Source organism: Pseudorca crassidens, chromosome 4 (genome assembly GCF_039906515.1).
Source record: "Pseudorca crassidens isolate mPseCra1 chromosome 4, mPseCra1.hap1, whole genome shotgun sequence".
NCBI classification, from domain to species: domain Eukaryota; kingdom Metazoa; phylum Chordata; class Mammalia; order Artiodactyla; family Delphinidae; genus Pseudorca; species Pseudorca crassidens.
Window position 1 is genome coordinate 51,352,280 of NC_090299.1, and position 14,097 is coordinate 51,366,376.

A 14,097-nucleotide genomic window follows, 5' to 3' on the forward strand; every position below is an offset into this window, starting at 1 on the left:
TACCTGACACACAGTAGGGACACAGTCATGCGTGATTTGAGGTTTTGACCCTTCATTTGTTCAGCTAAACCAAATGGGTCTTAGATTAAAGGCAGGTGGCCGACTTTGACTGCATGACTACTGGGTACCCGGTTAGACCTCAGACATGCAGAGAACAACTCAGAAGTCCTGACCTGAAGTTGATCATGGCTCAACACAGCCAATGGGATCTTATAATCTCATCTCCTTCTCACCAGCAGAATCAGAAAATACCCAAAGATCCCTAGAGTTCTTTGTCAATCTGTCAAGATTACGATTCCGCTGATCCGGCCAAGGTATAACCGTAAAAGTTCTTCAGTGACTTTTTAGTTTGCAAGTAGAAGCAAGAGGCACCTGCCATGCCCATCTTCCACGTAAACGGGGAGGAAGCCACCACGAGAAATGGGCACGCACTGCCCTTCCCCAGTAGCCCATTGTGGGCAGCCCTTCAACTCCACGACTCAAGGGGCTCTATCCAGATTCAAGCAGACCAGAAATCAAAGCCATATTAGGCACAGGTTACTTTTTATTCACAGGCTTACAGAATATATTGAATTAAGAGGCAAGTCATTCGTTAAGTCTATTTACCAACAAGAGCTAAATATATATTCAGCCTTAAAATTCATCCATGGTAGCTTGCATTGTATTGTAGATTGCAAAATCTGCTTTCATATACATATCAACTATTCTTATTTGGCCTAAGTTATGCATTTAAAATACATAGAAATGGTACCAAATGGCATATTGGCCAGTTTGTCCCAGGTCTTATACATTCCTGATAGTCAAAGAGATTGATAGGGAATGCATAGTTTCCTACTAGAAAAAAGGCAGATTCTGATACAAGCAATGGAATGATGTCAGGATAGGAGTGCCTCCGTGTAGATCTCAGTAGCTTTACAATATAATTCTTATTTTAAATTGCATTACGCTTGGTTCTCTTCATTAACGATTGGGATGCTGTTAAATTTGCCTGGTCTTTCCACACTCTACTAGCTCAGCTGAGGCAAAGGAAACCAGTATTACTTTTTCTTTACTTCCACTTTATTTCTACTTTCCCAAGAGAGTTTCCTCCACAGCCATCTGCCCTGCTTTTCTGCCCATTCCATTATCCCCCAAGTCTGGGCCCCCTTGCTCACTGCATCAACTTCTAGATTATAGCATTCCACTCCAGAATGCTGTTTAACAGATTCTTTGACTACGGCCTAATTAAAAAATTCTCTTCCAAAACCACGAGCGAAGGCCTGATACCTCCGCAGAAGAATCAGGAAGCTGCCTAAGGACATTTTCTTTAGATGGCATGCAAATAGACTCCCCTCCTGCAGACCTTCATCTCTCTTTCATTATACCCAGGTCGGAGAAATTTCCATCGTGAGTGTTCCTGGCAGCCAAACCTCCAGCATCCCACGCTGATTTCTTGCCTAAAAATACACAGCCTCTCACTCCATGGGGAAGAAAAATGCAACACTGCCATTTCCAGCACGCTCCCCAAAGGCTGATTACGGCCCGGGAGCAATTCATCATCACTCGTGCATTGGAGGTTTTAGTTTTTCCCTCATGGAACTCTTCTTGTTTATCTTGTGGACATTGTGACAAGAACCAGATGTGTCTCAACTTTAACATCCCTCCCATAGCTATCTGGGGAAGGGGTTGGGGAGAAACTATCATGCTAGCTAAAAACCCTCCTTAGAACAGAAAATTATCTATAACTTCTGGCAGACTTTTAAGAGGGTCTTGCTTGTAAGAGCAGTTCTGTACTGTTTAATTGTTAAATGGACCGGTTGATGGAATGGTGTCTGTTCAGCACGATTTTCCCTCTGTCTATGCACATTTTGTTGCATTTTTTATTTTATCTCAAAGTGCTGCTATATTCAAAATTGGGATAAAAAGTCTTTACTGGGAGGGCATGGCAGTGTCACAGAAAGAAAATACAAAGCCTGCTGTTCAGAGGGAAAGCTCTAGCTCTGCCACTCACAACTGGATAACCTTGAGCGATTGACTTAAGGTTTTCTGTGTCTATTTCCTTCTCTCTGAAATTAGAATAACGTCTGCCCTCCAATACGCCTTCAAAAACTGAAGAACTATTTATGAACAACTGAGATGAACACAAATGTACATTGAAAAATATAAAGTTTTGCCAACATGCAGGGTGGTCTTATTATCCATTGCCTGAGAACACAGTGATACTCACACCTAAGGCTTGTTTTTAGAGTGTTCGTGAGAGATGTATTCCTGACCCCGTGGAGTTTGGGGACAAGTCCTCAATTTAAGGCTGTGTGGCTTGGCCACATGGCCATGTGGAGGGACTCGATCTGGGAGCCTAGACGCTGAGATTATAAAGAAGAAGCAAACTGAGAAGATGTGGGTAATGGGGAGGAATGGAGACGCAAAGGCAGACTCTCCTAAGGCCAGCTCCACAGGGGATGGCCCCACGCGTCTCTCTGCTTTGGGTTTCTGTTGCTGCTCTTTGGGGGTTTTTTTTGTTTGTTTGTCTTCCATTATTACTGGAAGAAAGCTTCTTGCAGAAATTCTTTCTTGGGGTTCTTGGGACGGAGCAGTAAAATTAACGAAGCAAAGCTTCCGCAGCCTCCCGTCAAGAACATCCCTGCTGTTTCGGTGCGTTGGCCAGAACAAATACCTCCTCCCTTAGCACCGGGACTGTGTATTGCAGCCTCCGATGTTGTCTGCAATTTTTAAAAAAGAAAAACTGATCGTAGCCGAGTGGGTTTCCCACCCTCTCATCCCCACACCCCTCCTCATCCCCAGTTGCTTTAGCTCTTCCTTTCACTCTCCAGTATCTCATCTGGACTTAGCAAGTCCCCCCACTCCCAGTCCCGCCCCCTTTGCTCCCTGGTTTTCCAGATTCCAGGCCACGGTTCCCAGCGTGGTGAGTGCAGAGGGCGGCCCCTAACTCCGCCCTCAGAGGTAAAGGCTGGGAAGGCGGTCACTGCTGCATGGAGGCAGCACTGAGAAAAGATGCTCCTGCTGTCTCCTCTACGTTTCAACCCGGCACGAGTGCTAGGACAATCTAAATGTCTCTTACACTCCTTGCCAAGTGCGCATTTTTCCACCCAGGCTTGTTGCCTGAGGGGCTCCGTGCGCCAGAAAGCATAGCTTGCCCGTCTTGACAGTCAGAGGAAAGGCAGATCAGCCTCCGATGGGAGGATCTGGGTATTTCTAGTCAATGCAAATAAACCAGGAAGGCAAAAGAACATGGAAGAAAGAGTGATTTGTGCTTAAAAATGAAAACAAACCACTTTTTTCTTGTTTGCTCCATGGTTAGTAGGAAAGTTTCAAGCAGCAGCGCTACTATGTGTGGGTGAATTAGTTCGGCTGGAAGCCCTGAGTCTGCAGTCCCACAACGTTCCCAAGAGCGCTGCTGTGACATGGCCACATCGTTCTCTAAGTGCTGTTTATTGCCTCCATCTGCACTGCTCAAAGTCTGGAAACAACAAACACATCCATATTTGTGACAAAACATCTACCTACTCATGACTTGGCAAACAATCATTAAAAAACAGCAATACAGGGCTTCCCTCGTGGCGCAGTGGATAAGAATCTGCCTGCCAATGCAGGGGACACGGGTTCAAGCCCTGGTCCGGGAAGATCCCACATGCCATGGAGCAACTAAGCCCGTGCGCCACAACTACTGAGCCTGCGCTCTAGAGTCCACGAGCTACAACTACTGCAGCCCGTGCACCTAGAGCCCGTGCTCCACAACAAGAGAAGCCACCGCAGTGAGAAGCCCCCTCAGTGAGAAGCCCGTGCACCACAACAAAGAGTAGCCCCCGCTCGCCGCAACTAGAGAAAGCCTGTGCGCAGCAACGAAGACCCAACACAGCCAAAGATAAATAAACAAAACAAAACAAACAAACAAACAAAAAGAGCAATACAATACAAGGTGACTGTGCTACTTTCACAGCCACAAGAGAACTTGTTGGGTTTCTCTTTGAAAGCCACTCTTGAAAGCACTCATTTCATATTCTCCGGAGAGAACCAGCTAACCAGGCAGACTATCTACCTGGAAACTTCCACAAAACCAGACCCCATGAGCTTCCTAAATGGGCCACACCAGAGAGGCCATCTTGTCCCCTGCGTGTGGACTGGGGTTCAGTATGTCTGGCTCCAAATCTGGTCCCTCTGGATCAACCTGAGACCCTTCCCACCCCCAGCCCCAGCCTGTACCGGATGAGCCCCTGCCAGCACGTCACCCTGTGTAAGGGCATGGGTTTCCTCTGCAAACGTGCTGGGAGAGGAAGGGGCATTGCCATCACGAATACCCGGGGTTCTGCAATTTGGTGCCACAGCACCTTCAGAAGGACTGGAGTGGCAGCAGCAATATAAGCAAGTCGACAAAGCAGGACTGTGACTTGAGTAGGCGGGTAGGCAGATGGGCAGGTAGGTAGGCTGGTATTCAGTTACTTGAAATATTAAGTTGCCCAGAGGACAAAGACATGCATCCATCACAGAATCATCCTCTAGGCAAGAAACACAAGAGAAGGAAAAGACCTACAATAACAAACCCAAAACAATTAAGAAAATGGGAATAGGAACATACATATCGATAATTACCTTAAATGTAAACGGACTAATGCTCCCACCAAAAGACACAGACTGGCTGAATAGATACAAAAACAAGACCCATATATTTGCTGTCTACAAGAGGCCCACTTCAGACCTAGAGACACATACAGACTGAAAGTGAGGGGATGGTAAAAGATATCCATGCAAATGGAAACCAAAAGAAAGCTGGAGTAGCAATTCTCATATCAGACAAAATAGACTTTAAAATAAAGACTATTAGAAGAGACAGAGAAGGACACTACATAATGATCAAGGGATCGATCCAAGAAGAAGATATAACAATTGTAAATATTTATGCACCCAACATAGGAGCACCTCAATACATAAGGCAAATGCTAACAGCCATAAAAGGGGAAATCGACAGCAACACAATCATAGTAGGGGACTTTCACACCCCACTTTCACCAACGGACAGATCATCCAAAATGAAAATAAATAAGGAGACACAAGCTTTAGATGGTACATTAAACAAGATGAACTTAATTGATATTTATAGGACATTCCATCCATCACAGAATCATCTCTAGGTTTCAAAGAACATCAAGACTTGTATAAAAAAGCCCTCTCTGACTCCACAAAGCCTTACTTCAAAAATTCTACCAAATGCTCAACAGATGAAAATACCTGTTCTATTGCTCTAAAGGACAGAATAAAAAGCACCATTCAGTCTTTGGCCTGTCTGCTGGTTACCCACAAACTCGAAGGATGGGTCCAGAGAAGCAGATGAGTCATGGAGAGCATCAAACAAGCACAATTGCTCTGGCCACCATGCGGGTCATCTCTGAACCCCAAGAAGAGGGGGAAACTTCTTTGTCTCACTCCTGGGTCCACAGCCTGTGATGGACCAATACATGTGTCAGCAGAATATTTTCTCTGTAGCAGAGGAAGCAATGCTAAACGTTATTTTGTTAACACACCCGTGATGAACATCCATCTATATGAGCCAATGAAACAGTCAAGGCTCTGCTATTAGGGGGGATTCAGGAAACAGGGAAGGCTCAAAATAGCATTGCTGAGTGTTATCAGATTTTTAAACTAATCATCAGCAAATCTTTTCAGCTGACTTTGGCTTTAAGAGTTCTTACCCACTAGATTGCTAAAATGGAACGAGAAGGGCCCATAGTGTGTTTGGTCTTTTTTTGTTTTTATTTCATTATAAGAGCTGTCCCATCTTATCCGATTTTCTCCTTCCTCATTAAAAAGAAAAAAAGGCGCATTGTTTCCTTAGATGGTAAGACTTAACGTTGTACTGTTTTCTCAGTAATTACAGGCTTTCAGATGTGTTTTTAAGTGGGAGAATGGACATGTCATGCAGTTAGCCAATAAATGCAATCCCTGATTAAAATATGAGTTCTAAAAGTTTGAAAACTTCTAACTATTTCCCCAGTGCATTTGTAATTTCAGACCTGTGAACCTGGATTCTTTTTTCCCCTTGGTCCTCTCCTGTGACAGCTAAAGCTACATGTCTTTTAAATTCACCAATCACACCTTCACAAACTTAAGTCAACAACTATGTGTTCAAAAATCTTTGTTTTCCCTTTGAAACTGGATGCAAAAAAGAAATCTCTCCTGTCAGTGGAGACGGCTGTGAAGGAACGAGGCGCCTGCACATATATCTCCTTAAATTTTTTGAAGAGCTGCTTTTCTTTATCCCACTGGTATATCTGGGAGAACGTATAGTCACTCCCCAGGGCCAGGTAGTGATTCTCTTTAAAAGAAAAGGGCTGCAGGGTCATGGCCCCCCGGGATGGGAGAGCCTGGACCTCCACAAACTGCTTACTATTCCACCTCATGACCCTCGAGTCCCCGATGAAGCGGGTGAGGGAAAGGTAGAGGGCGTTCTGCATCCTGAAGCTCTTCACGGCCAGCACATCCTCCATGTTGGGGATGTCGCTGTGGGGGACAAACTTCTTAGAGCTTTTATTCCACTGGAGGATGATGGGGACCTGGGAGCGGCTGGAGAGGATCAGGTGTGATTTGCCGTCTATTTCAACAAACTCGGCATCCGTGTCCCTGAACCACTCGTGCAGAGACTGGTACGAGTAGAATCCTTTGCTGTTCCATTTATACACGGTTGACAGACCGGCTTTGGAGCTGTCTGCGATGACAAAGAACGTCTCGTCCTCGATCTGAAACAGCTCAATGTCGTTGGGCTTGGAAATGCGAGAGACTTCTATGTCCTGGAATTTGACAAACTTGGTCCAGCTCTCGTCGTATCTGTAAATGTGGGAGCCGCCGAAGAGCTGGGCCACCACCACAAAGACCTGGTCGTCGATGAGGATGGCCTTACAGCCCACGATGGACTGACCTGCGCTCCAGAAGAGGGGAGATGGGGTTAGGGCAGCCACCGTGAGAAACACTCGTCCAGAGTCAGAGAAAGACAAATATTATATGATACCACTTATATGTGGAATCTAAAAATAAAACAAGTGAACTTATTTATAAAACAGAAACAGACTCACAGACATAGAAAGTAAACTTATGGTTACCAAAGGGGAAAGGGGGTGGATAAATCAGGAGTATGGGGTTAACAGATACACACTACTACATATAAAACAGATAAACAACAAGGACCTACTGCATGGCACAGGGAACTATATCCAATACCTTGTAATAATCTATAATGGAAAATAATCTGAAATATATATATACACACACACACATATATATATACAAAACGGAATCACTTTGCTGTACACCTGAAACTAACACAATATTATAAATCAACTATAGTTCATTTTTTTAAAAAAAAGAAATAACAAGGAACAATGAACAGAGTAAATATTTATTTATGTAAATCTAAACTATATATAACAAAAATTTCTTTAGGTAAATTAACTGTATTGAATAATAATATATTAAACAATCAGAATATTTTTGCGTTTAATCAAGAGAATGAAAAGGATAAATCTTTATGTAAATCTAATTGGTACAAAACAATAATAAAATCTTTAGGTAAATAAAAAAAAAATGCCCGTCCACAGTGAAACTGGAAGCCTTATGAACTGCTGGTGAGAAATATAACATGTTCAGCCACTGTGGAAAACAGTATGGCGATTCATCAGAAAATTTAACAAAGAATTCCCATATGATCCAGCAATTCCACTTCTGGGTCTGTACCCAAAGAATGGAAAGCAGGGTTTTGAAGAGATATGTGTACGCCGTGTTCATAGCAGCATTATTCACAATAACCAAAAGGTGGAAACAACCCAAGTGTCCACTGATGGATGAATGGATAAACAAAATGTGGTATATACACACAATGGATTATTGTTACACCTTAAAAAGGAAGGAAATTCCAACACATGCTGTGTCATGGATGAATGTTGAAGACATTATGCTAAGTGATACAAACAGTCACAAAAAGACACATAGTGTATGATTCCACTCATATGAGGTACCTAGAGGTGTCAGATTCATAGAGATAGAAAGCAGAAGGGTGGTTGCCAGGGTCTGAGAGGAGGGGAGAATGGGGAATTACAGTTTAATGGGTACCGAGTTTCAGTTTTTCAAGATGAAGAGTTCTGGGGATTGATGCATTTATTGAACCACCCACAAACACAGTTAAGACGGTAAATGTTATGTATATTTCCCCACAATTAAAACAAATAGTTTTAAAAGTACCTCCATCGAAATAGGTAAGTGTTGGTAACCTAGGCCTCTGGCATCTTTGGAGGCAGGTGTATAATTCAGGAAATTCACTAAGACACCAAGCGAATTGTCTGCATGCTATTCCCGACTCCACAGGGGAGAATGAGGCATTTAAACGGGTTTCTTCTCTTGGGGGGTAAAAAGCTAGGAGTCAGGGCTTAGAGGCAGGAAAAAAAAAAAATGTAATGAGAGCTCTTGAGGACGTTTGACCTTTTCTGATTTCTGAAGCTGAGCGGAGGCAGAACAGACCAGTGTTAAACCTTGTGACTCTAGACCACGCGGCCCAGCACCTCAAAAGCTTTCTGACCCTGTGGCAGTTCCCTCAACTCCCTGTGCTCAGGCTCCTCCCCTACCAGATGAGACTAAGGATGCTGCCAGCCCTGACCTTACACAGCCGCTGTAAAGACTACCTGAGAAATTTCACGGTCAGGGTTTTTAGTACAGAGCTTGCACACACAGGAAGCGATCAATAACTAGTCGCTCTCATTATTGGATCATTGAGGCAATTGAGATCACGAGCCATGATCTGAATGATCTAGCTCAGGCGGCACCAAACCAGAACTTTGCAGGAAAAGGGGAACATTTTCAGTCGTGACTGCCCTGTCTGGGTCACCTCCCATCACCTTCTCCCTATCTGCACCCAGACCCCCCACCCACGCCGTTCCAGCCAGACAGCAATAAGACCACCCACATCTCAAAGAGTATTATTGGCTCGCCATCTAGGTCATTCAATTAAAAGTTATTTCTTTCCCCTAATTTTCTAGGCAGTTTGGACCAAAGTGAATTTGGTCTGTAAATTACAAGGATAATTACCCAATTTCTGTCCTCAGTATTAACATTGGGGGCAGACGGTTGGTGGATTTTCGGGTGGTATTTACTTTTCTCTTCCACTGCTTTGGCTTTCCTGCAAGAATCTGGTCCCTTTCCTTTGTTTAAAACTAATTATTGCATTTTTTCTGAGTATAAAGGTTTTTAATGTTCACCAGAGCAAATTCTGAAAATAATAATAGGTAACACATAAAGGCACTATACTAAGCACTTTACATGCTTATTATATACTTAGCATACACTTAATTTTGTACCCCGTTTTATAAAGGCACAGAGAAGTTAAGTAACTTATACAAGGTCACACAGCTGCAATGTGATGGAGCCTGGGATCCAAATCCAGGTAGTCTGGCTCCAGTCTACACTCCACCACCAATGTACCAAAAAGTACAAAGAAGAAAATCAAAATCACTTGAACTGCAAATGCTGAAATAACACTTAATATCTTGATATATTTCTTTAATTGCCAATCTCTGCACATATCCAAATGTGCCTTTTAAAAATAGATCTGGGCTTTTAGTGTACATGGATTTTTTATAACCTGTTTTTTTCCCTTGACCACTATGTTGTGAACATTTTCCCATGTTATTGCGTCTTCTACAACTTGATTTTTTAACATTACATGGTATTCCATTGCATGGAGGCACCATATTTTATTTAATCCCCTACTGCTGGACATTGCACTTATTTCCAGTTTTTCATTATTGTAAGTAATAGGCTTCCCTGTAGAGAAATCTGTGTTTGAAAACCACCTGGCAGTGCTCTTCAATGGAGAGATTGCGGGGTAGACATTGTGCACATTGTTAAGGCTTCTGGGTTTCAACTACCAAACTGCTCCTCAGAAACTGCACTGATTCCCCCCTGACAGCACTAACTGAGGTGCATGGTCCTCCTGAGTCCCTGGCTACGGAGGTCCCTTCTACCCAGAAGCATCCTGCAGCTATCCTGGTCTCAGCCGAGGGGCCGTGTGAGAAAGAATTCCTTTCTTGGAGATGCTCCCTAAAGCGTCCTCTTTCCAGGTGTAGCCTGTGGAGTTGTAGCTTATGGAGGTGTCAGCAGCAGTCCTCGTGTGTGTGTGTGTGTGTGTGTGTGTGTGTGTGTGTGTGTGTGTGAATATGTGTTTTAATCTCGGAGGAGAGATGCTGCAACATACTTAGTGGGCAGAAATCAAAAGGCAAACAAAATGAACCAAAAGCAGGAGAGCTGAGAAGAGATGTAGAGAGAAAAAGGAGCAAAACCTGGCGGTGGCGGAGGGGCGGCTCATGACGCTGGGTCTCCCTCTCTCACTAGAGGATGGATGTCCCTTTTGCACAATGCCCAGCAGGGCCACAGAGCGGGAAACATGTGTCCCTCTCATTCCTCGGAGCCCCAGACTTGCCGGCCATGGATGGGGAAAATCCTGCCCAGCTCTTGCTGACTCTGGGATCACCCTGTGATCAAACGAGATGATAAATGAGGCATGCACAGCCCCACGAGGAGAGAACGGTCCACGTTTACCTTGGTCTTGTTCGAGGCAAGTGGTTCTGGGGCTGTGCCCTTGCTCATCCATTTGTCATCTGCCCAGCCCGTGTGAGCTGCAGGGCCTTCCTTCACACCAGGCTGAATTCCAGCAAGCCACACTCTTTCCTCCACAGAGCGAGCAAGGCCCCTACTTCTGTAACCACCCTCTTTCCCAGCCTCCCTCAGGCCATGCTCTGCTGGCCCTGGCACTCCTATGCTTTTAAAGTTGTGGAGACAATTTTATTGAAGTCAAAGAATTAGGGTCTATGGGAGAAGGAGGGCTGCTCCTATTTTTTTTTTCACTATAAAACAGAGACAATAAGTACACATTGTGAGGTTGTGTAGCTGACGAAAGAAACAGCTTATAAATCACTGAGTATGTAAATGTGAGTTGCCTTCCTCTAAGTGAAAAATTATGTGATGAGATTTGTGTTTAATGGAAATTCATGCAATAAGGGAGCAGAGAAGGCAGACTTCATTCCAATCCGGTCATCAAGAAATGCTTCCTGTAGGAGGCTGCATTTGAGCCTGGAAACCCAGGTGAAGGGAGAAACAAAAGAGAGGTGGTTGAATTGTAAGATGTGATCGGAAATCAATGTGACAGGAATTTGGCAATATGTATTCGGAAATGTGTGTTGGGACCCTGATGTATGAAATCTGTGTGCTTTCATGAATTAAGAAGAGTAAGAGATCCAAACCTGGTGGATTTGCCTAGCGGCGGTAGCAAGGAATAATAATCAAATGTCTATTTTTTATCCGCAACTGATATCCCAACACTTGTTGAGAACTTACTATACACCAGGCCCCATGCTAAGTGTTATATAAGCTACCCAGTTAAATTCCCATGCGCCCAATACTATGATGATACCATTTTACAGATGGAATTCCCACTTTACAGATGAAAGGGGCTCATGGAAATTAAAACTTGGCCAAGGTCACCAGCTAGAAAGATCTAGAGACAGATTTATGAAAAACCAGTGTGACGTTGGAGTTCATAAACTTAACGAACACAATTTTGTAGCTCACTTCTTGGGCTTGGCTGTGAAGAGGATCCCAGTGGGTTGCATGTCCAGCTGCCCACCTCTCAGAAGATTCAGACTTCAACACTCAGAGGCCAAGGGATCCCTGGAAACCAGTAAGCTCCAGCCCTGGCTCTGGCCACACCCACTCTGCTCTCACTGACCACTTCCTACCCGCAGCTCTGCGGCCTCCGCTGGGTCCAGGCCATTAGCACTTGCCTGAATCCTTGCAATAGCCTCTCAACTACTTGCTCTGATTCCACTTTGGTCCCCTCCCCACACACGGACTACTCTCAGCCCAGCAGCTGGACACAACCCAGCATTCTGTAGCAGGCACCTGCATCTTCTATGCAGCCTGGCTGGCCTCTGCACAAAGGCAAAAGTCCAAGTCCTTCGTAGGACCCGCAAGGCCCCCATGATCAGCCCTCTTACCTCTCTGACTTCGTCTCCTACAACTGCCCCTGGATCATTCTGTCCAAGCCAAACCAGCCACCTGCCTGTTCATCCAACAGGAAAAATACCCTCCTGCCTCTGGACTGCTGCACTCACTCTTCCCTGTCTGGAATGTTCTCCCCACTGTTCCCACCCTCCATGCGCATCAAGCCCTCATGTCCCACGAGTTTTATTCAAACACCTTCTTAATGAGGCCTCTACCAGACACTCTATCTAAAATTTCAGTCCTCTCATGCCAACACTTCAAATCTTTCCTCCCTGCCACCTTTTCCCTTCTTAGCATGCTGCCATCTAATGTGTTGTACGTATTACAATTATTTGTCTTATTTGATTGTCTCTCTCTCTCCCATTATAACACAGACTCCTTGAGGGTGGAGGTTTTCTTGTGACTTGTTCACTGCTACGGCCCCAGCACCTAGACTGGGCCTGGCTCAGAGGAAGCACTCAAGAAATCTTTGGGAACAAGTGAAAAAAATGAATGAATGACTTGATGAACCTAGGGGTGTGACCAGCTGCTGTACGTAGGAAGGGCAGGTGGAGGGCAATGCTGTCCCCTCCTACCAAGGTCAACCTGGGAGAAGGAAAGGGTGGGATGCAGCAGTGACAGGTCCCGGGCTCTGCCTTGGAATAACAGTGGAGTAATTCAACATGCCTGAGCCTACCTCTCTTCTTTCGGAAAGGTAAGGAGGAAGCCAGCATTAAGAACTGCCTGCTTGGGACTTCCCTGGTGGTGCAGTGGTTAAGAATCTGCTTGCCAATGCAGGAGACATGGGTTCGAGCCCTGGTCTGGGAAGATCCCACATGCCACAGAGCAATTAAACCCATGTGCCAAAACTACTGAGCCTGTTCTCTAGAGCCCGTGCTCCGCAACAAGAGAAGCCACCGCAATAAGAAGCCCACGCACAGCAACGAAGAGTAGCCCCAGCTCTCCGCAACTAGAGAAAGCCCACGCACAGCAATGAAGACTGAACGCAGCCTAAAATAAATAAATTTAAAAAAAAAAAAAAGAGAGAAAGAGGAAACACTTAAAAAAAAAAAAGAACTGCCTTCTCTGTGCCTGGCACTCACCCAATTCTCACAACATCCATGGGAGGTACATCTCCTGCCCATTTCACCGATGAGAAAACAGAGGCTCAAAGGCCACAGCTACTTCCTAGCACATGGCAGAGTCAGGAGTAGAATCCATGTTCGTAGGTTTTCAAAACCTGAGCTCTTTATAGTTCATATGCCTCCTCTCTCTTGAAGAGAGGTCACTTGTCCTCTACCTACGGGCAGGGAACCTGCAATAACACCTCAAACAGCTGTTACGAGCCCCAACGAGACTAACCCGAACCTGGCTCTCTGCAAGCCCACAACCAGCACCGGCAACAAGCACTGGCCTCAGAACTCCCTGCACGAGAGCACGGCTTCACTCTGCTCCCACCTCGTCGTGTGAGAGGGAGGAGAGAAGGCAGAGGGGCCTGCTCATTCAGCCCTCACCGACCTTCCAGGTCAGAGAAAAGATGGAAGCAAAAAACCATGCGGTGGTGAGTTCCTCTCTCACCTCGTTTCCTCTAACATGGACCGGCTTTAGGGTCCTGAGGCCTGGGGTCCCCTCCATAGGTTCACCTGCACTGCTCTGTGCTGAGTCTGTGCTCGGAGCGAGCGGGGCTGCTCCCAGGAATGTGGGCTCAGCACTGGGAGGCCAGATGGCATGTCGGAGCGTCAGGATCTACGTCTCATAGACCTCTCCGGGCTGCCAGATCAGCCTCATTAGCAGGTCTGCTCCCTGAGGGTGAACGATGCTCTCCCTGCATCCCTGCACCTGCTGCAAGGCCAGAACCTCCGTATCTGGAAATGCTACCTGGATACGCTTCTCTCCGCCCCAGCAAGACGCTGCTCGAACCAGAGGAGGAATCACTGAAGGAAACCCTCACGTGGGGCAAGAGTTAGGCCACGTGGTGCTGTCTGTAAAGTCAGTATTAGTATCAGATTGCACTTTGATAAATGAGAAGTCTTTGAAAGATTATTTTGACTTTATCCACTGATTTAAAAAGCAAGTAGACAGTCC

At 45.3% G+C, this 14,097-nt stretch overlaps 1 protein-coding gene across 3 annotated transcripts in view; it reads right to left on the reverse strand.

Moving 5' to 3' along the window:
- Positions 1 to 535: 535 nt before the first annotated feature.
- Positions 536 to 14,097, reverse strand: part of LGI2 (leucine rich repeat LGI family member 2) — a 31,875-nt gene continuing 18,313 nt past the window's right edge. For all 3 annotated transcript variants that reach the window (XM_067735654.1, XM_067735655.1, XM_067735653.1), the window contains one exon: positions 536 to 6,907. In XM_067735654.1, the coding sequence (XP_067591755.1) occupies positions 6,090 to 6,907 (818 nt within the window). In that variant the 3' untranslated portion in view covers positions 536 to 6,089. The remainder of the gene's footprint in view (positions 6,908 to 14,097) is intronic.